At 44.6% G+C, this 23,157-nt stretch overlaps 1 protein-coding gene across 6 annotated transcripts in view; it reads right to left on the bottom strand.

The window, feature by feature from the left end:
* Nucleotides 1-23,157, bottom strand: part of LOC105480758 (CECR2 histone acetyl-lysine reader) — a 202,062-nt gene that overhangs the window by 80,901 nt on the left and 98,004 nt on the right. For 5 of the 6 annotated variants that reach the window (XM_011739930.3, XM_011739933.3, XM_011739935.3 and 2 more), the window contains exon 2: nucleotides 6,024-6,118. In XM_011739930.3, coding sequence (XP_011738232.2) covers nucleotides 6,024-6,118 — 95 coding nt within the window. Of the gene's footprint in view, nucleotides 1-6,023; nucleotides 6,119-15,241; nucleotides 20,831-23,157 lie in introns of those variants that run through there. The other variant, XM_011739932.3, reaches the window with a different exon arrangement.

The raw sequence follows: 23,157 nt of genomic DNA, 5'->3' as shown, positions 1-23,157 counted from the left end.
GTGTAATCTAAGCACTTTGGGAGGCTGAGGCAGGCAGATCACTTGTGGTCAGGAGTTCAAAACCATCCTGGCCAACATGGTGAAACCTTATCTCTACCCCAAAATAAAGAAATTAGATGGGCCTGGTGGTACACGCCTGGAATCCCAGCTACTTGTGAGGCTGAAGTGGGAGGATCATTTGAACCCAGGAGGTGGAGGTTACAGGGAGTCAAGGCTACACCACTACATTCCGGCCTGGGTGCCAGAGTGAGATCCTGTCTTAAAAAAACTAAACGAAACTAGAAGGAATACAATCTAAAATAATGATTAAAAGTACGGCATAGTAAATACAGAAACCAGTAAGAGTTGTTTACTGTCAAGTATGACGTAGTGTACATGACTGTATGTGCTACATCTTTATGTGACTGGTAATACACTAGGTTTGTTTACACCAGCATCACAACCATGTGAGTAATGCATGTGCAACCATGTTACAAGGGCAACCACCTCTCTAGGGGACAAAAATATTCATCTCTATCACAATCTCGTGTGACCACTGTCATATATGAGGTCTGCCACTGAACAAAATGACATTACGTGATGCACGCCAGTATTGAGTATCTGGCCCTTTACAGAAAACATTTGCTGGCCCCTGTTCTAAAACATGCAAACCACAATGGAAAAGGATACGGGAAGTTGCCTGAGTCAAAATCTGTTTTCTGCTGAGCCTTTGGAGGAACTAGGCATAGTGTTTCTATACATGATGATTACTCTCATTAATCATTTCATTTAATCCTCATAATAACCTAACTGAATACTGTCATTAATTCCATTTTATAGATGAGGCAAATTATGCACAAAGACATTAAGTTCCTTTTTTTTTTTTTTTTTTTTTGAGATGGCGTCTCTCTCTGTCGCCCAGGCTGGAGTGCAACGGAGCAATCTCAGCTCACTGCAACCTCCGCCTCCCGGGTTGAAGCAATCCTCCCGCCTCAGCCTCCTGAGTAGCTGGGACTACAGGTGTGCACCACCACACCTGGCTAATTTTTGTATTTTTAGTAGAGACGGGGTTTTACCACGTTGGCCAGACTGCTCTCGAACTCCTGACCTCAAGTGAATTGTCAGTCTCAGCCTCCCAAAGTGCTGGGACTATCGGTGTGAGCCACCGTGCCCAGCTGAAATTAAGTAACTTTTTTTAGCGGCATATAACAGCTTAGTCTTGGAGGCATAACAGGTAAACATTTACTGATCCAAATTTCTCTTTCTTTAGAATGAGATCAAAGTAGAACTGCAGGCGAGAATGAGTGTCCGTTCACAGTAGCTGCGTGTGGGAGCTCACTGGCTGGACAGCGTAACTATCACTTTAGGCAATTCCCTTCAGGGAAAAAAGTCAAATAGACTGTAGTGTTCTTTCCTGTCCAGGTTCTCCGTTACACAGGTGTGTTCAGTTTGTGAAAATTCACTGAGCTGTAGAACTAGGAAATGAGCACTGTTCTGTGTTTCTGTGTGTATGTGTGTGTGTGTGTACGTGTGCATATTATACATGAGTAATAAGTTTCAAGATGACTGCTGTCACCTGGTACCTTGATCATAGCCCTGTAAACCGTCTTGAGCTAAACACACCCAGTTGTGTTTTGCCTAGGTTCCTGACCCATAGAAATTGTAAGATTACAAATTTTTGTAGTTTTAAGTTGCTAAGTTTTAGGGTAATTTGTTACTTAACAGTGGGTAACTAACACAGCCTGAAGTAGACACGAACATTAACACTGAAAAGAGAGACAGATAACAATCCTAGAAAGTCAAAAGAATATTAAGAAAAAAACCAAGGTCAATAAACTGAGCAAATTAAAGACAGATACAGGGATACGGTATTCTATTATTTAATAAATACTGGTAGGGGCAAGGCACAGTGGCTCACACCTGTAATTCCAGCACTTTGAGAGGCCAAGGCAGCAGGATCACTTGAGACCAGGAGTTCAAGACCAGCCAGGGGAACACACACTTTGTCTCTACAAAAATTTGTTAAAGATCAGCTGGGAATGGTGGCGCGGTCCTGTACTGAGCTACTCAGGAGGCTGAAGTGGGAGGACTGCCAGAGCCCAGGAGGTCGAGGCTACAGTGAGACAGGATCCTGCCACTGTACTCCAGCCTGGGTGAAAGAGCAAGATCCTGTCCAAAAAAAAAAAAAAAAAAGACCATACTGCAGAGATGTCAATTTTGCCCAAATTTCTTCAGAAGTTTATTTGATTCTAGTTAGAATGATTAGATAAGGGGATTTCTTAAAGAACATTACATAACTTTGTAACCACCATCTGGAAGAACAAACAAGCAGAATTAGTTAAGACCAATTTTAAACAGAAGGACAAATTAGAGGGATGAACTCTGCCATCGAGGAATATCCTATGACAGAAAACAGCCCATATATGAAGGCTCAGTTCACAAATCACTTTCTTACCCCAGGTTACACGCTCTGTTAATATGTTGTATTTTTATTTCTAAGCACTTACTATTGTAATTACATAACTGGCAACTACATAATCAGTACTGTAATCATTAGTGGACCTCCCTGTCAGAATGGTGAGCTCTAAGAGACCTGGTGAGTGTCTGTGCTGCCAGTACCTACTAGTCTGTTCACAGAGGGCTCACAAGGATCATGCAAGCAGACAATCTCATGCACTGATCATCTAAGGCTAAAACACAACCACCTCTGCGATGGGAAGCCTGGCAAAAACCTTCAAGCCTTGCTTAAAACGAAGATCTTAAATGGGCATATCTTTTGACTGAGTGAAGCACTTTCAGGAACCTGGTGAATGTTGTACAAAGCTATGCATTATAATGTGTTTATAATTGCTAAAAGCTAGACATAACTGTCAGCTCTCAGACTGGATTATTTGACGATGACATTTAGGGAAAATGTGGTTACAAGAAAACTGATTGCTATAATGAAAAAACATTCCAGGTTACGAAAATGTGGAATTAAACACAAGGTATGACTCTAACAGTGCTTAAAAAATACAAACTCCCAAGTCTGCATCCTAAATAGAGAACGGAAGACAATATTCTAAGGTATACTTTATGTGTATTTGTATTTATAAATACAACCTAGGTATCCTAGGGGGAAAAGTCGTTATACTGAGTGCAGAAGCAGTGAGTCTCCCCTAGGAATGCAGACTCCCACCCTGAGAAGAACAGCACTGACATCTCTTTCTTCCCCTGTATACAACTTTACTGCTCATTAACAAGAAGCATCATTTCCCAGCCCTAACAGACTGAATGCATTAGAACAGAAATATTGGATACTGGCCGGGCACAGTGGCTCACGCCTGTAATCCCAGCACTTTGGGAGGCTGAGGCGGGTGGATCATGAGGTCAGGAGATCGAGACCATCCTGGCTAACACGGTGAAACCCCGTCTCTACTAAAAACACAAAAAATCAGCCGGGCGCGGTGGCGGGCACCTGTAGTCCCAGCTACTCGGGAGGCTGAGGCAGGCGAATGGCGTGAACCTGGGAGGTGGAGACTGCAGTGAGCCAAGATTGCGCCACCGCACTCCAGCCTGGATGACAGTGCGAGACAACACCTCCAAAAAAAAAAAAAAAAAAAATTTCATACCGTAAACCATAACAACTCAAACCCCCTACATGGCACCAGAGGGCAAGAGCCTGGGAAACCCACTGCGTCTCATCTTTTTGTGAGCTTGCCCTGTAGTTCTGTCCTATATAGACACGTAGCAAAGAAATGTGTATTAAGTAAAGATCAAAACAAGAGGTCCTACCAGGACTCTCCTTTGTTTCCATACATCACATTTTGCTCAAGGTCTCTACACATCTCAAAGGCACTGGAGAGCTGTTTACACCTTGCCGTTAAGGGGTAAGGGGTTAAGGGGTAAGGGTGCTTCGGCTGCAAGTTAATTACATCACTGCTGCTGGCTATGGAACCAACAGAAGCTACTCAATGGCAGAAACGTAATAAAAACTAGTTTTGATTTCTCAGGCAATACTTTACCAATACTGCAAACAAAATCAGAAAAAGGCAAATATAAGAAGAAGGAATTCTACACTAGTCAACTTCAATAACTGGAAAGACTGGGAAGATGCTTCAGATGAAGACAGGTCTAATTTTGATCGTTTCTCTGAGATGATGAACAACATGGGTGGTGATGAGAATGTAGATTTACCAGAAGTAGATGGAGCAGATGATGATTCACAAGACAGTGATGATGCAAAAATGCCAGATCTGGAGTAAGGAATATTGTCATCACCTGGATTTTGAGAAAGAAAAATAACTTCTCGGGCCGGGCGCGGTGGCTCAAGCCTGTAATCCCAGCACTTTGGGAGGCCGAGACGGGCGGATCACGAGTTCAGGAGATCAAGACCATCCTGGCTAACACGGTGAAACCCCGTCTCTACTAAAAATACAAAAAATTAGCCGGGCATGGTGGCGGGCGCCTGTAGTCCCAGCTACTCGGAGGCTGAGGCGGGAGAATGGCGTGAACCCGGGAGGTGGAGCTTGCAGTGAGCCGAGATCGCGCCACTGCACTCCAGCCTGGGAGACACAGCGAGACTCCGTCTCAAAAAAAAAAAAAAAAAAAAAAAGAAAAATAACTTCTCTGCAAGATTTCATAATTGAGAGAATTCCTGAGTTGACAGCTCTAAAGGCAGACGCTGTATTTGCCTACTTTAACTCATTTTTCAACCTGTTTGTTTTTTAAAAGGCTTCACTAAGGGTTGATATGTACCATTGTATGGGGCAATTTTAAGTCAGCTAAGGCAATAACCTTATGCATGAACATTTCCCACTTTCATGAAGCTGTTGAGGTCCTAGGCAATTGATGTAGCTGTTGTGATAAATAAAAGCATCTCACCTAAGTCTCCTTTTCTTCATAACACAGATACTGACATTATAGGAAGCTCCCAGCTTAGGGAAAGAGAACTAAATTTTAGATCACAGAACATGGATTCAAAAGTGGCTGGAACAAATTGGCTGACACCTTACTGGTAACCTGCTATTCGTGTTATCCTTCAGGATTGTTCCACTAACATTTATTTTTCAAAAAATTTACATCACGTTATTCTATGTTTAAGTGTTCATTTGTCAGTGTTCCAGGTGTATCTTAGCTATAACCAGAGAATGCCCTAACTTAGATGGTTTTTGAAGCCTATACATTTGGTATTGTTTGACCCTCAAGCTCTTACATCTCAGCATAGAGGACGAAGAAAGCTGTACATTGCTGGTTGAGAGTCTGTACATTTAGACCAGATTTGTATTTGCACTGTCGAGTATGGCAAATGAGTGAAAAATGTTTCATACGCTATTGGATTTTTTATTTCTTTTTTTGATTCAGTTGATACCAGGGCTGAAAACCTCAATTTATGTTCATGATAGTGGGGATTTTTTTAAAAAGTCTACATTCTTTCTAATAAACTGTTGGAAGACTAAAAAAAAAAAAAAAAAAAAAGAAATTCTACACTAAAATATGTTAGCTGGGGTATCCAAGAGTAAGCCATACGGATTTGTGAGAATGAATAAACTCAAAGATTATGATGGAATAAAAAAGCTCAACTGCGGAATGAGCCAAATACAGCCTGGGAACTCACATGTAGGTCCTCCATCTACACTGTCCCCTGATGGCTAAGGATCGGTTCCGGTTTGTCACAGGACACAGGAAACATGACTACGGCTGGTTAATTAGTTCTCCGCGCAAGAAATGCTTAGAAAGAGCCAGGCACAGTGGCTCACGCCTGTAATCCCAGCACTTTGGGAGGCCGAGACGGGCGGATCACGAGGTCAGGAGATCGAGACCATCCTGGCTAACACGGTGAAACCCCGTCTCTACTAAAAAATACAAAAAAATTAGCCGGGCGTGGTGGTGGGCGCCTGTAGTCCCAGCTACTCGGGAGGCTGAGGCAGGAGAATGGCGTGATCCCGGGAGGCGGAGCTTGCAGTGAGCTGAGATCCGGCCACTGCACTCCAGCCTGGGCGACTGAGCAAGACTCCGTCTCAAAAAAAAAAAAAGAAATGCTTAGAAAGATCAGAATTACTCACGTGATATCTCTTCGTTGATAGCAGCCCTGAAGCAGGCAGGCAATCAGGTCACTGATAAACTCCACATCATCTCTGTGAAGAGCAGCTTCTAACTCCTGAGGGAGGGAGAGAGGGAAGTTGAGAAATCAAACAGACAGAGATTTCTTAAAACACACCGCCCCTCCCACCGCCAGCACAAGCCCCAAGAACTGAAGGGTCCCAGTAGCGGAAGGACTTGCCAGAGATCAGCTCTGCCCTTCCTTCTGGCTACTGCGAGAAGAGCAACCAGATTCCACGTTTTCGTTTTCCTGGGGTTTTATTTCTCCCACTGCTCCCTCCCCAGCCCTATTCCTCTTACCTGCACATGAAAAGAAACACACGTAACTCTTTTTGATAAATCAATTCTAGCTGCATAATTAAAGAGCTTAACTCTCTGATTATAATCGAGTATAAATACAAACGTGCTATACTGCTTTCTATTTTAATCGCAAAAGAGAGGAAAGGAGCGCTCATGTAATTGTTTATCAAGTATGTGTCATTCACTTAATCTTCTCAAGAGATAAACCATCTGCAACAGCTTTAAAGAACCACTAGATTTTGAACGGCATGTGTTAGTAAGTGATAACGACAATTTTTATTTTGGGACACCACACCTATATGGCTGATGAAAGGTGATTGCGAGAACCAAGGCTAATCTTACATCATCTAAACAGAATGAGGTAACGTCTGTGTGAATGTCTTTGCTTTCCTTGGGGTTCAGCTTGCCTCGACACGGTATTCCAACAAGGAATTGTTTGGAAAGGGGCCACTGGACAAAAAGTGGCGGTGGGGAACTTTAGGAGATCCTATTTCCCTTCTCAACAACCCCAAAATAAGCAGGTATTTTCTTAGATGACAGAGTATTTTCTAGGTCATCGGGTCTCATATTAGAAAAGTTTGCCCACATTCTTTCAACCAGGATGCAATCTTCTGCATGCAAATCATTTCCCAAGAGTCTGCTCCCTATAGTTTGACTTGCTCATAACTAGATCAGTAATCCCCAGAAAAACCAAACTTTTGACAATCTTATTAATGGTTCTGAAAAGTACGAGATGTACGTAAGATGCAAGTTCTGATCTTAATGCAATTACATGGTAGCAGACACAAAACAGGGTGGTTTGCTTCTCATATAGAGATAATATGGCTCTGGCCAGGCATGGTGGCTCACTTGAGGTCAAGAGATCAAGACCAGCCTGGCCAACATGGTCAAACCCTGTCTCTACTACAAATATAAAAATCAGCCAGGTGCGGTGGCAGGCACCTGTGATCCCAGCTACTGAGGCTGAGACACAAGAATCGCGTGAACCCAGGAGGCGGCGACTGCAGTGAAATGAGATCATGCCGGCCTACTCCAGCCTGGGCGACAGAGTGAGACACTGTCTCAAACAAACAAAAAACACAAACCAATCAGTACCGGCAGGTACAGAAAGCACGCTATGGGAGCTGAGAAGAAAAGGATTACTTCTGCTGTGGAAGCCTGGGAGATTTCGTGAGATGGGAATTGTGACCGAGTGACAATGGGCAGAGAGGCAGGGCATGACCAGGTGCAGGAGGATATTAGGTTCAGTTTAACTATTCTGTAGATTATGTGGAGGGGAGTAATGTGAGCTGAGATTGACAGGCGATCCTGAATAGCCAGCTAATGAGTTTGGCCTTTCTTCGGGAGACAATGGAGATCCACCTCAGTTTATTTCTACAGAGGAGAGGCAAAGTGAGACGAATCTAGCTGCTGTGTATATACAAGGAATTCTAGTGGTGGAGGGTGGGAGGGGAGACGTTAGCCCAAGCAGCAGCGCAGGAGGAAGGCTCTGAAGGACTTACTAAACGAGAGAAAGGAGAAACAGGAATTCAAGATCTGCCAGAAGTAAAGGCCAGCTGAGGCGACGGAAGACTTGATCGGCTCATGTTTTAAGCCGGGCACTGGGCAAGCCTCCCAGTGACTTACAACAGAAGCGAAATCCTCAAAGCAAAAAGTCCCAGGCCATCTCATTGGATAGGAAGTCAGAATCAGTTAGAGCTGGAAATGAAACTACAGATCACATATTTCCATTCTCTCAATTTAAAGATGTAGAAACTAGCCGGGTGTGGTGTCGCATGCCTACAGTCCCAGATACTTGGGAGGCTGAGGTAGGAGGATCACTGAGCCCAGGAGTTTGAGACCAGCCTGGCCAACACAGCAAGACTCTGTCTCTTTTAAGGGAGAAACAACAACAACAACAAGATAAAGAAACTAGTTCCAGAAAGGTTAATTGGCTTCTCCAAGGGCACTCAGCAAATCAGTGACAGAGCCGAGTGGAAACCCAGGTCACCGAGTCCAGCGTTCTTCCCACTACCAAGCTGCTCCCCCCGGGTCAGTGTTCTTCATGCTAGAAAGGCCTGATGGTTTCTACAATTACAACCACCACCCCAACCACTGTCTCTTTTCTCTAAGCCCTCACATGTATCATTGTCCCTGGGTGGAAATCCCGTCCCTCCACCAAACCGTACGTACTGTAGTTCTTCAGGGGAGAAACTTTACCTGCAAAGTCTTCCCAGCCAAGCTCCCCCACGCTGCTGCCACCAGTGCTCGCTGTCACTGTGGCGGCCGTCCGTGCACCCCTGCACGTTTCTATGGGTCCTGTTCTGTTCCCTCCCCTGCCATCATAAACTAAGAGCACAATCGGATCGTGATGGAAGGTGCTACAGTCTGCACTAACTGGTTTCTCCTAAGATTTTTTAACGCATGGAAGTACCAAATTAAATAATAAAGGCAACACTGGAGGCCGAGATGGGAGGATCGCTTAGAGCCAGGAGTTCAAGACCAGCTGAGCAACACCGCGAGACCCCATCTCTACAGAAATAAGTAAATAAATAAATAAATAAATAAATAAATAACAAAGGCCACATTTGAGAAGATAAGCTAAGAACTGGGAGGGTGTTCCCAAGGAGAGGACTGCATAAAGTTTGCCATATGGTTCATGTGGCATCTCCTCAGAGGATGGCTTTCGCTATGTGGTTTCCAGGAAATCTAATTACCTTTCTCTCCATCTCCGCCTTCTGCACACATACATCGTCTACTGGCTTCCGCCTTTATCACGGCCATTTTCACCAGCGCTGCCTAGGTTCTAGCTACAATACTATCCTCCAAGGAGGCAAGACAAGTTTTCTACATTGTAGCAATAATGTCAGGAATGTCTTTTCTTCAGAACACAATAGAAAGTAGAATATCAGGGATGCTGGACTAGCTCTTCCAAGGAGAACTGAAGAGGCTTAAATGGTCTCTGAAAAGGACACAGGTAGGGAGAGGAACTCTGCATCCTTTATTGAATATTCCATCTCTTCTCCCTTACCTGCCATATTCCCCATTTCACCATCCCTGGAATATAGTAACTAACTCATGAAGTCATTAAAAACAGGGTTCAAAATGTAAAATTGCTTTTTAAATATAACTCTATGATATTACGTTTAATGTGTCAGAAGCCACCCAGAAAACCCACCAAAAACTGTGCAGGTCCAAGCTAACTTGTGAGGTCATGAAGTCATCGCTGCACTTACCCCTGGAGCTCAGCAGAACTTACAAACGCAGAATCAGTAAAGATGAGAACCAAGAAGAGGTGATGAACCCCTGGAGAGCAAAGCCTTTTCTCTTTCCCTTTAGTAACTATAAATCCCCGCAGTCAGTACCAAATGGATAAACCAAGGCACAGTAAACACAAGCCCTGGTCTCACCATCCTGTGATGAAATACGGAGGGAGAATGTTATATCAAAACAGCCAAGAAGGAAAGAAACAGGAAAGCTATTTTTAATCCTGCTGAATAAAAGAAATGACCAAACAGTTAAAATGTGGGCTAATCAGTTAAAATGTCTTCCCAATATTTTAACGGGCATGGTGTTTCAGATATGCGGCTGGCATTTGGAAGATGAAAAAGTCTTGGATATCTGTTTGACAACAATGTGAATCTACTTAATATTACTGAACTGACCACTTTACAATGTGTTTACTATAAAAAAATTTTTATCACATTCAAAGTGTCTGTTTTCAAGGGTTGTAATGATTAAACGAAGCAATGGCACACAGTAAACGCTACATGGAAACATTTACCTTTCAATTATTTCATCTTCCTTGCAATGATAGTTTGTGGAAAAACAGCAGAGTATCCTTCTCAAAATTCAGAGGTTTCTGAACAACAGAAATTCAAATGCTTTTAATAACACGGCGTGCGGTGTTCATGTGCCAATAAAACTATCTGCAAGAACAATCTGGAAATCCAGGTTACTACTTGCAAAGCTTTACCACTTAAAGGTTTCAACCCAGAGCTTAAGTCTTAGACTACGGCAATAAGGGACTCTACTAAAAATCTCCACCCCAACCTTTTCTCTCTTTTTTCTTCTCACTTTCTCTCCTCCTCTTTTGTATTTCCTTTTCACTGTGAGCATTGAGCTGTGAGCACAGAAATCTGAACTTTGCCAAGATGCTCTGGGACAGAAGAGGAAGGGGGGAAAAACAGCAGAAAAGACAGCTAATCAGCATAGGGCAGGGAGCCCCGTTACCACTGCCCCTCTGCAGCTTCAGAGAGTAGCTGAAGGGAGTAACAGGATTTGCCGCCTTTGCAGCTGGCATCACAGCTCATTAGGGAAAAGTCTGTTCAACATCCTTCCACCTTCTCCACCCTCAACAACAAATCCTTCGAGCCGTGCAGTGGCTGCTGGGAAAAGAACTCAGAAGTGAGCAAGGGGACTAGCCCCAACCTCGCACAGCAGCGGGAAGAAGCAGAAGAAACAGGGCCTTCACCATACCTCTTACGAAAAGCAGTTAAGCATTCTGCACTTCGTAAAGTCCTGCCTGCCTCATACACGAAGATAATTTCCAGACTGGAGACAGCCAGGTGACATATGCAGGATATTGCTAAATGCCTTTATTGTAACCCTAACAACCCACTTAATACACTTTTTCTTAAATAACATTACAGGTACCTTTTCTTGTTTGATGTGTGTCTAATCCCTGTATACATTTTCATTAATCTTTTGCTAAAAGGGTAGTAAGGACAGAAAGTCTTTTCATCAACTTCTGATTAAGGATCGAGATCATAGATTTGCACTACTGCCACTCGGTCACCGTAATTCCTTTGAGTGTATTTAGGGAGGGCGAAAATGTTTAAAGAAAGAAAAAAAACCTGTTTGTTGTATTTTATTTAAGAGGGTTACAAATCTTCCTAATTTGCACAGGCACCAACTACTGCGTAGCATCTCTGTCAAAGATCTGGCTTCGTATCGGACCCGGAACCGCGCGGACACAAAGGAGATGCAAAGCAGGCCTCTTGAAGGCCTGTCCCAGCTGCTATCCAAGAGAGAAGGCCTGGAGTGTGGGCTCAGAATACAGAAAGAAAAAAAGCACCCTGGCCTCCAGAAGGCTCCCCTGACTTTGACAGCTGATGCTTTCTAACTTGGTATAAATTAATTTAATCCCAAAGGCATGCCTCATGCCAATTTACACTGTAAAGTATAAATCAGCTCAAGTGGGTATAATGGTGAGGGACCTGAAACCAGCTATATAACACTTTCGGTTGGCCAAGAGATGTATCCCAGGAGTCCCCAAAGGCTGGCCAGGTCCGTGTTGCTGCTTTGCTGCCACCATGTCATTCCTCTCAGCCTTCCATCAAACAGCTGTGTCACTGGCTCGATGCTGAGTAACACCCAAAGGAAACCAAAATAGCTCCTCCCTCAAATACGACTACAACTCTAAAATATTAGGTTAACTGGAAAATATTAATTATACCAATATATGCGTAAATCTAGAACAGGGTTTTCTACAAACGTGTAAATTACTAAAACTGGCTCCAGAAGTTTAAAAAGGCTAAAAAGCAGCTCCATGAATCTTCTCCCATTAAAAAATGTCCATATGGCCAGGCGTGGTGGCTCACGCCTGAAATCCCAGCACGTTGGGAGGCTGAGGCAGGTGGATCACCTGAGGTCAGGAGTTCGAGACCCACCTGGCCAACATGGTGAAACCCTGTCTCGACTAACATGCCAAAATTAGCCGGGCGTGGTGGTGAGTGCCTGTAATCCCAACTACTGGGGAGGCTGAGGCAGAAGAATCGCTTGAACCCGGGAGGCAGAGGTCGCAGTGAGCCGAGATCGCACCCACTGCACTTCAGCCTGGCGACAGAGCCAGAGTGTCTCAGAAACAAAACAAAACAACAACAACAAGAAGAAGCCCATATTAACAAATTCCTGAGCACTGTGAAAGTTGGAAACTATGCAGTATGTTCTAGGTTCGATGAATCCAAGTTTGATTGTGTTTTTCTTTGTTCAAAAGTCTTCGGTGTCTCCCTAATACGTAACACAATTTCCTAGGTGACTAGAACAATTATACTAGGTGGCTAGTATACCGGACACGCATGGCCAGAGACAAAATCTGGAAAAGCAGGTTCGCAGCTGACCACAGACAGCCTCAGATACCAGACAGAGTCATTTGGACTTCATCGCTTAGACCCCATTTTCCAGTTAGGATGTGAGTGTTCCCTGGGTTCCACGGTGTGTGGCTGGAATATAAAAAGCCACAGGGTAAAAATGGCATAGGTTCCTAGAGACTTTGACTTTGTGTTGTTGTTGCTTGTTGTTTGGGAGGATATTTTTACCTTAAATACTTGCATGACTCTTAAAGATAAAATGAGAGGTGTCATTAGAGAATTTCTTTCAGAGCTGCTTTGGAATCTAGCTCCAGGCCTCTGAGGTTTGGAATCATCATTCTCTGCTACTAGGAGATCACTGCTGAATTAGTTGGAAATTGTGTGGGTACTGGGGAGTCACCAAAGACTTTGAACAAAGAAAAGAGAGAATAATCAAACTTGGAAGGTTAAGTTGGATGTGGTCTGCAGATCACACTGTTTGGGAGAGACTGGAGGGCGAGAAGAACCCTGGTCTAGTCTGGGAAGAGGTGACGGGGCCAATGCTAGAAATGACAGCGGAAATGGAAAGAAACGATGAAAGAACAGTCTCAGACACACAGTCAATAGGGTTTTGCAACTAACTGTAGGTGGAGAAAAACGGACAAGGAAAATTTTAGTTAAGTTTTACTCCTGTCCAGGAAAAGAAAACATTATAGTATCTTTAATGGATAAACAGAAATAGAGGAGATAAAAGATGGGGCGGATGGTGAGTGATGCCAGAGATAGAAGTTGAACATGGGACTTCATCTTCCAATGTTCTAGTTCCGGTTGCTCTTACATGATTGTGTCCTGGTCTCCTGCGTGAGAATGATAAAAATGTGCATAGATACAATTTTTTATTCTTATTTTTTTAACTATCTCGGCTCATTGCAACCTCCACCTCTCGAATTCAAGCGATTCTCCAGCCCCAGCCACCCGAGAAGCTGGGACTACAGTCATGCACCACCACCCCCAGCTATTTTTTTGTACTTTTAGTAGAGATGGGGTTTCATCATGTTGGTCAGGCTGGCCTCAAACTCCTGACCTCAAATGATCTGCCCACCTCAGCCTCCTAAAGTGTTGGGATTACAGACGTGAGCCGCCATACCTGGCCCACAGAAAATTTTATATACAATTTCAGTATGTTTGTCTGTGAGTGTGGTAGGTTCCTGTGACTGAATCAATTCAATCAGCTCAGCATCTTATGGACCTGTGATAGTGGGAAGCCACACAAGCAGAAAGGCAGCCGTGGTATCTGAAGACATACTATGTGCCAGGCTCTGTGTTACGTGCTGGGGACACAAAGAAGAAAAAAGAGGACCCTGCCCTCAAGTAGCAAAGATCTAGAAGGGAGGACAGGCAAAAAAACAGTAACGTTTTTCCATGCAATGTGATGGAGGCCACGGCAGAGCCATGCTGCTATGAAGACAGCAATGGCTGAAAGGCCAGCAGGAGCCAGCAGGCATGCAAGAGAAGAGGGCAACGGCACAGTACTCCAGCAACGTGCAGATCACCGCCAAGGAAGAAATGCTGAGGTGAGCGTATGAATGAAGATTTCCAGACATGCCTGAAATCCAATCAAGACGAAATCTGGAAAGGTAGGACAACTAGGAACAGCCCGGATAGGATTATAGTGAAGAAAAGAGAATTGGATTCTTACTGAACAAAAGAATGTTATCATCAAAAGAGGATGCGCTGTATGCTGTCCATCATGGGAATGAGGTCCCAAGATAAAGAACTGGCAGTAATGATCATCCCCCCTGCTGGGGGAGAGACAGTGATGACGCACTGTCGTGGGCCAAGAATACTTCACCAGTCCCGGGAGAAATGACCCCGGCAAAACGAATGCTTTCCCTTCTGATTCTCAACTCCTAGTACTGGAAGGGTGGTGTGTGTTGAATGGCAGGTAAACGTGAAGGCCATGAAAAGTACTGCTGGTCTCAGTGTGTCCCCCAAAGCTCAAGTACTAGAAAGCTAATCCCCAGTGCAACAGTGTAGGGAGGTGGTGCCTAACTTGGGTCAGGGGGGCTCTGAATAAGGATTAATGCCATCTTGGGAGTGGGGTAGTTATCAAGAAAGTGGTTTCCTTTGCAAATGAGTTTTGCGGTCTTGCTCACTTCCTCTCACCTTCTCATCCTCCTGCCTCCCGCCATGGGATGACAAGGTGCCACACAACAGCCCTCACCAGACGCTGGCACTCTGATACTGGATTTCCCAGCCTGAAGAACTAGGAGAAATACATTTCTTTTCTTTATAAATTACTCAGTCTGTGATATTTTGTTATGGCAAAACAGTATGGACTAAGACAGTTATATATCCCATTTTAAATACAAGAAATAAAATTCTGAGACTTGGGACCTATGGTTATCAAGGGGCTGGGGGTTGCTGGTTTTTTTGGAGACAGGGTTCTCGCTCTGTCGCTCAGGCTGAAATGCAGTGGTATGATCTCATTGCAGCCTCGACCTCCCAGGCTCAAGTGATCCACATCAGCCTCTGAGTACCTGGGACTACACGCATGCACCAACAAACTCAGCTAATTAAAAAAAAATCTTTTTGTAGAGATGGGATCTCACTATGTTGCCCAGGCTGGTCTTCAACTCCTGGCCTCAAACAATCCTCCTGCCTCAGCCTCCCAAAGCGCTGGGATTACAGCCTTGAGCCACCGCGCCCGGCCCCAGGACCTTGTAAAAAGTGCCCCGAGTGCATCTGATGATCAGGCAGATTGGGGAATCTGCTCGGGAAGTAAGCACTTCCCCTTTGTCCCTCCCCTTTGTTATCGCTGTGGGGCTCACCGAGTCCTGTCCTAAGGCTTTCATGGCATCTACAGATACGTTCCTCAACGCGCGTCACCCAGCTGAGAGAGATCTCACACGTGTTCCGATTGTTCCCTGGCTTCTCATAAGAGGATTATGCTGCCCATCCTCACTGACATCAGACTTGTTCATACGGCTTGCTCATGAAAATGTTCTGGCCAATGAAATATGAGTGAAGTGACATATGCCACCTCTGAGCAGAAGCTGAAACGATTATCACACTGTTCAAGTACAGCTGTTTTCCCTTTATCCCAAATAGGAACTGCTCCTTTAATCTAGAAAGCAGAAGGAAGACAGAAAGCGCAGAGTCAACAGCTGGTCTGAAAAAACTTGATGGACACTCCCCCCATGTTTCTGTGGCTGCTAAGTACTGAGCTTCTAGGACTGCTTGTTACTGCAGCATAGCCACGCACAAGCACATACAGGCACGAGGAAGAGAGAAACGCTGAATGTAAAGGAAAAAAAATGAAAGGTTTTGGCCAGGCGCAGTGGCTCACGCCTGTAATCCCTGCACTTTGGGAGGCCGAGGCGGGCAGATCACGAGGTCAGTAGTTCAAGACCAGCCTGACCAACATGTGAAACCCCATCTCTACTAAAAATACAAAAATTAGCCGGGCGTTGGTGGCATGTGCCTGTAATCCCAGCTACTCAGGAGGCCGAGGCAGGAGAATTGCTTAAACCCAGGAGGCGCAGGCTGAGGTGAGCTGAGATAGCACCATTGCACTCCAGCCAGGGCAACACAGCAAGACTCCCTCTCAAAAAAAAAAAAGGGCAAGCAAGGTTTTAAGTAATAATAGCAGTTACCATCTTGGGGACAGGTAGCAGGTTTCCAGTCTTTAGCTTATTTACTTTGCACAAAACCCTTAGAAGTAGGTACTAATAGCATCACTTTACAGATAATTATCTCTCACGAAATAGAGTTACCTTCAATCCAAATGCTTACAAAGTTTCTTCTAAGTTGCTAATTCAATTGTTTTAATTTTGAGTAATAGAAATTTGCATGCTTAAAGAAATTAGGGAAATGACAGTAAATAGCCTGAAAACAACCTCAATCAATGCAAGTTATGGATGTTTACAGAGGTCACCTGATTGAATCCATTTTAAAAGGAGGGGAAGGCCAGGCGCTCTGGCTCATGTCTGTAATCCCAGCACTCTGGGAGACCAGGAGATCAAGACCAGCCTGGTCAATATGGCGAAACTTTTGTCTCTACTAAAAATATAAAAAATTAGCTGGCATAGTGGCATGTGCCTATAATCCCAGCTACTCTCAGGAGGCTGAGGCAGGAGAATTGCTTAAACCTGGGAGGCGGAAGTTGCAGTGAGCTGACGAGATCATGCCACTGCACTCCAGCCTGGGTGATGGAGCAAGACTCTGTCTCAAAATAATAATCTAAATAAATAAATAAAGGAGTGGGTGGGTACTTTACCATGTTCAATACTTGTTCTGAGGATTCAACAGCATGCGTTGTATTCTCATTATTCAAATCACTTTAGGCAGGGTGCAGTGGCTCATGCCTGTAATCCCAGCAATTTGGGAGGCCGAGGTGGCTGGATTGTTTGAGGACAGGAGTTCAAGACCTGCCTGACCAACATGGCAAAACCCTGTCTCTACTAAAAATACAAAAATTAGGCTGGGTGTGATGGCTCAGGCCTGTGATCCCAGCACTTTGGGAGGCTGAGGTGGGTGGATCACGAGGTCAGGCTTTCAAGACAAGCCTGGCCAAGATGGTGAAACCCTGTCTCTACTAAAAATACAAAAATCAGCTGGGCATGGTGGCAGGTGCCTGTAATCCCAGCTACTAGCGAGGTTGAGCCAGGAGAATCGTTTGAATCCAGGAGGTGGAGGTTGCAGTGAGCCGAGATTGCACCGCTGCATTCCAGCCTGGGAGACAGAGCAAGACTCCGTCTCAAAAACAAAAACAAAAACAAAAAAAAAAAAAGAAAAAATAGGTGATGAATGCCTGTAATCCCAGCTACTAGGGAGGCTGAGGCATGAGAATCACTTGTACTCAGGAGGTGGAGATTGCAGTGAGCCAAGACTGTGCCACTGTACTCCAGCCTGGGAGACAGAGTGAGACTCTGTCTCAAACAAAACAAAACAAGTTTAAATATAAATATTTAAGTATTGATGCTTTAATGATCATGAATGTGCACCTACTTATAGGTCAAATACCCACCTGTCAAGTGAATTAGAAATTGTGACTTAGAAAAATTTTCAGAAAATATTATCAGAAGTACACTCAAAAACTTAATAGACAGGCTGACGTGCTCTCAAACACTGTACATCAATACTTCCCTTCGAAAGGAAGTTCTAGAATGGGCACGACGGCTCATGGATGTAATCCCAGTGCTTTGGGGGATTGAAGTGGGAGGACTGCTTGAGTCCAGAGTTTAAGACCAGCCTGGCAACTTTGTGAGATCTCATCTCTACAAAATTTTTTTTTAATTAGCTAGATATGGTGGTGCGTGCCTGCAGTCCAAGCTGTTCAGGAGGCTGCGGAGGGAGCACTGCTTGAGCCCAGGAGTTCGTGGCTGCAGTGAGCTATGAGCATGCCTCTGTACTCCAGCCTGAACCAAGCAGAGAAGAGAGAGAGACCTTGCCTCCAAAGGAAAAAAAGACTTTTATTCCTTAAAAATCTAATAAGCATAACAAATGTTGGTAGCTGCCAATATTAACTGAATTGGGCCAAGGTAGTGAGGGGTGGCAGAGCAAAGATGCCCTCTGTCAAACCCTAATTATCAGAGATAAGCAGCAGGGAGAATATGGCCACTTCTTTGACAACTTATTAAGAACTAGGAATTTCCTTATGTGGACACCTTTTTAAACTTGATACTAGTCAAGAAATTTCATCAGCTGGCCTAAAGGAAAGAAATTCCTGCCTAAGTAATTATCTGTCTCAACTGATGAAGCAGTTCACTAGTGAAACGTCATTAAAATGACTTGAAACCTCAGAGATGGTAATAAAAACCTCTATACAAAATCTTAATGCCAGTATTAGTGATGCAAACAAATTTTCATTCCCACCACTGCACTGCAACCAAGCCAAATTTAACAAATGGTTCTCAGCCTTCATCATACTAAGTTTAAAAGCAGCGTTTAAGTTAGTTGATCATTCTATCTTAAAATAATTTCTTCTCTTGGCTTTCAGGACACACCCACCCACCACCCCACTGCTATTTCTTTTCCATCTTTGCTGTTTTCCTCACCCTAACCCTCCAACTCTACTGCTAGAGAACCACCCCTTGAACCTCTTCTTTTCCCTGCTCTCCTTCCTTCCCTTTCTGTTCTACACCCACGGACCCTTGATAGCTCTTTCAGCATCAGGGCTCAAAATCCCATCCATTAGGCTGGCCCTCATTACACCGCCCTACCTCTCCTCAACTCCAGAGTCCCCTCATCCCAGTGCCTGTCCCTGATGTCAGCAATGAATGTCAAACAGGCAGTGCAAACTTGACAGAACCAAACTGAGCTTTGGATCTCACCTCTTCAAACCTCATTCCCTCTAACTCCCCAATCTCAGTAAACGACGTAGTTCTCTGGTTGCTCCAGCAAAAACTTGAGGCATCTTGACTCTTCCCTTTTTCTCTCTTCTCACATCTAGTCAATTAACAAATCCTGATGACTCTATTCAAAAGAGCTTCAATCTCCACGACCCGTTTGTCTGAGCTTCATCCATTTAAAAGCTTCCTAAGCAAACTCCCTGCTTCTCTCTGCTCCTCATATCAACAGCTAGTGAGCCTTCGAAGTCAGTCGGAGCATTCCACCCCTTTGTACCAATGTCTCCTTTAGAACGAAATCCAAAGTTTATATGACCTCTAAGACCTCACCTTCTGCAGCCTCCTGCTGACACGCTAACTTCGCTTCTCACTACTCTCATCCTTGATTAACTCCCTAACTCATACGGGCCTCTTACCTGCACCTCAAACATACTCAGCACTCCTGCCTGGGGCCTCTGCACTAGGCTCTGCCTGGAATACCCTCTCCCTCACTTTCTGTAGGTCCAGTCACTGTCTCGTCCCTCTACTCTGTTTTATTTTTCTAAGTAACTTACCAGCTACTGATTATATACATTTATTTTCCGTCTTCCACCATTATTAAAGCTCCTTGAGGAGCTTTGTCTATTTTGGGTTTGTGGCTGTTTCCCCAAAATTGTATTTGCCCACAGCGAGTATTTACTAAATTTTTTTTGAGATGGAGTCTCGCTGTGTTGCTTAGGCTGGAGTGCAGTGGCGCAATCTCGGCTCACTGCAACCTCCGCCTCCAGGTTCAAGCAATTCTCTGCCTCGGCTTTCTCAGCAGCTGGGATTACAGGCGCCCGCCACCACACCCGGCTAATTTTTGATTTTTAGTAGAGATGGGGTTTCACCATCTTGGCCAGGCTGGCCTTGAACTCCTGACCTCGTGATCCACGTGCCTCAGCCTCCCAAAGTGCTGGGATTACAGGTGTGAGCCACCGTGCCCGGCTTTAGTAAATATTTTTAAAAATTAGTTAGCCAGTTCCCACAATCCAAGAATCTCAACTTAACAAATGAGGTTAACCTATTTATGCCTAGTGTTCCATTATTGGAACGCTAAGCATGTAGGAGTTATTCATATCCTACTGCTCAAGGTCATTGCTGAGGTCTGATTGCAAAAATTCAAATAATTGCAACCTCGGCCATAAATGGGTTTAAACATACACCCTAGTAAGAAATGCCCTAAATTCTAGCCATTAGAAGGGACAATAAGGAAAAATATGAATACTAAAAAGCATATCATGACAATAAGGCATCTGAAACATTTTATGGCTACACTGAAGTTTCCTATGATATAGTTTAAAAATTACCCAGTCTGTGAAAACTATTTTCTCCCAAAATTAAATCTGTAACTACAGGTTAAGCATCCCTTATCCAAAATGCATGGGAACATAAGCATTTTGGATTTCACTTTTTTTTAAATTTTGGGATATTTCCATATACAAAATGAGGTATCATGGGGATGAGACCCCAGTCTAAACATGAAATTCATTTATATTTCATATGCATCTCATACATATAACCTGAAGGTAACTTCACGCAATATTTTAAATAATTCTGCGCATGGAACAGTTTTCTCTGTGTTTGGACTGCAACCTGTCATATAAGGTCGGGGTGGAATTTTCCACTTGTGGCATCATGTCAGTGCTCAAAAACGGAGACCAGATGTGGTGGTTTAGGGATGCTCAACGTGTGTTCATTAGCAGAGCAAATACTGGTGTTGCTCTCTGCGGGAAGCTGACCCATGGATATAAGACACCAGCTAGAGAGAACCACTTCTTTAGGTCTACAGAGTGTCAAAGAGCACGCGGCGATGAAGAAAAGCTCCACTTTGAGTATGTTTTTTTCTTTTCTTTTTTGAGACGGAGTCTCGCTCTGTCATCCAGGCTGGAGTGCAGTGGCGCGATCTCGGCTCACTGCAAGCTCCACCTCCCGAGGAGCTGGGACTACAGGCGCCCGCCACCCCGCCTGGCTAATTTTTGGTATTTTTTAGTAGAGACGGGGTTTCACCGTGTCAGCCAAGATGGTCTCGATCTTCTGAACTCATGATCTGCCCACCTTGGCCTCCCAAAGTGCTGGGATTACAGGCGCGAGTCACCGTGCCCGGCCCATTTTGAGTATTCTTTTTTTTTTTTTTTTTTTTTTGAGAAGGAGTCTCGCTCTGTTGCCCAGGCTGGAGTGCAGTGGCGCAATCTCGGCTCCCTGCAAGCTCTGCCTCCCGGGTTCACGCCATTCTCCTGCCTCAGCCTCCCGAGTAGCTGGGACTACAGGCGCCTGCCACCTCGCCCGGCTAGTTTTTTGTATTTTTAGTAGAGACTAGTAGAGACAGGGTTTCACCGTGTTAGCCAGGATGGTCTCCATCTCCTGAGCTCGTGATCCGCCTGCCTTGGCCTCCCAAAGCGCTGGGATTACAGGTGTGAGCCACCACGCTTGCCTAAGATCTTTATCTGAAAAAAAAAGTAACAGGTACTGCCAAGCACCGTGGCTCACGTCTGTAGTCTCAGCACTTTGGGAGGCCGAGGCAGGTAGATCACGAGGTAACCAACATGGTGAAACCCCATCTCTACTAAAAATACAAAAATAAGCCGGGTGTGGTGGTGTGCACCTGTAGTCCTAGCTGCTCAGGAGCCTGAGGGAGGAGAATTGCTTGAACCCGGGAGGGGGAGGTTGCAGTGAGCCAAGGTCATGCCATTGCACTCCAGCCTGGGTGAGACTCCATTTCAAAAAAAAAAAAAAAAAAAAAAGGAACAGGCACTTCCCAGTCTTGACTCATGTTGTTTCTTCTGTTGGAATAGGCATGGTTTCTTCACTCCCACCGAATCCCATCACAGAGGAAAAATACGGGAAACAGCTGGAATGAGGCCTGACTGCTGTGTATTCCGGTGCACAAAGGCTTGCCCATGAGAAGGGCTCACACACTTGGGCTCACTGGAGTATGCTAATTGCTTTTACCTGGATAAACTGGTCTACTGATAATGAAAGCCGGGCCGGGCGCGGTGGCTCAAGCCTATAATCCCAGCACTTTGGGAGGCCGAGACGGGCGGATCACGAGGTCAGGAGATCGAGACCATCCTGGCTAACACGGTGAAACCCCGTCTCTATTTAAAAAATACAAAAAACTAGCCAGGCGTGATGGCGGGCGCCTGTAGTCCCAGCTACTCGGGAGGCTGAGGCAGGAGAATGGTGTAAACCCGGGAGGCGGAGCTTGCAGTGAGCTGAGATCCTGCCACTGCACTCCAGCCTGGGCAACAGAGCCAGACTCCGTCTCAAAAAAAAAAAAAAAAAAAAAGATAATGAAAGCCACCAAACTCCTCGCCAGGAGTTTCAGGAGAAAGTGCCTGGCAAATGATGGTAAATTCTAAATGAATCCTAACCCCAGTAGGAAGTACAGATGGGGTGGGGAATATAAGGAGTTTGCTGTATCCATTTTTCTGCCTGAGGCATCTACCAACTTTGAATACTTGAAAGAGAATGGGACTGGAAAAATGCTGTCTCACAAATGGAATATTTAAAAGGGGATAAAGGAAATAACTTTCTTAAAAATAAATCACCATTGTTTTAGGAGACTGGTGGGAATCAAACCTAGTATCAGTAAGTTGTCTATCAGCAGTTGCTTTGGATAAAAGTAAACTCTGAACCAACAGAGAAAGAGAAGAGAAGCTTTCCCCATATCAGATTGACTAGGACCTACAATCAACAGAACGTCCCACTTCTGCAAATAAGAGCTGCTAGAGCTGCTGGTAGAGCAGCATGACCGGGGAAACCCATTGCGATAATGGGTGATTCCCAGATGCAGGGAATTCGGGAAGTAACCACAGGATTGACAAGTCTACAAAGAGACACACAGTCCCCCAAACAGGCCTCTAGGATGGAACTAAAGGCCAGCTAAGACTAAGGCAAACTTGGCTAGTTTTTGTGGGGATGAAACACTGCTGCTAACCCCAGAAGAGACCTAGAAAGGATGAAGTCCTAGGCAAGAAAATAAAGATTTGGTATAAATATAAGAGATTTCCTTCCCCTCTGCCCTAAAAATAAAGTTTCACTTTGTGGGAGAGAAACCTGTGATGTGAAAATACAGGCTGCAGCTGTGTAGCGTTCATTAATGTGATTCAATTATTGGGACATAAGGAAACCGGGGATGACAGGCACTGGCTACAGACAGAGACTCTCCACACAATCTAAGACTTGTCAACCTGAAGGTCTGAACTAAAATGAGAGGGGAAGAGAAAACTGACGGGGCAAGAAACTGAAGCCCCAGAATTAAGACACCTGGGTCACTGGGGAATACATGAATCATGTGAATAACCTTCAGTCCCTCTTAAGAGGTCAGACAAGGTGGCTCACACCTGTAAAATCCCCGCACTTTGGGAGGCTGAGGT

Source organism: Macaca nemestrina, chromosome 15, assembly GCF_043159975.1.
Source record: "Macaca nemestrina isolate mMacNem1 chromosome 15, mMacNem.hap1, whole genome shotgun sequence".
NCBI classification, from domain to species: domain Eukaryota; kingdom Metazoa; phylum Chordata; class Mammalia; order Primates; family Cercopithecidae; genus Macaca; species Macaca nemestrina.
This window is presented reverse-complemented; position numbering and strand designations above follow the sequence as displayed.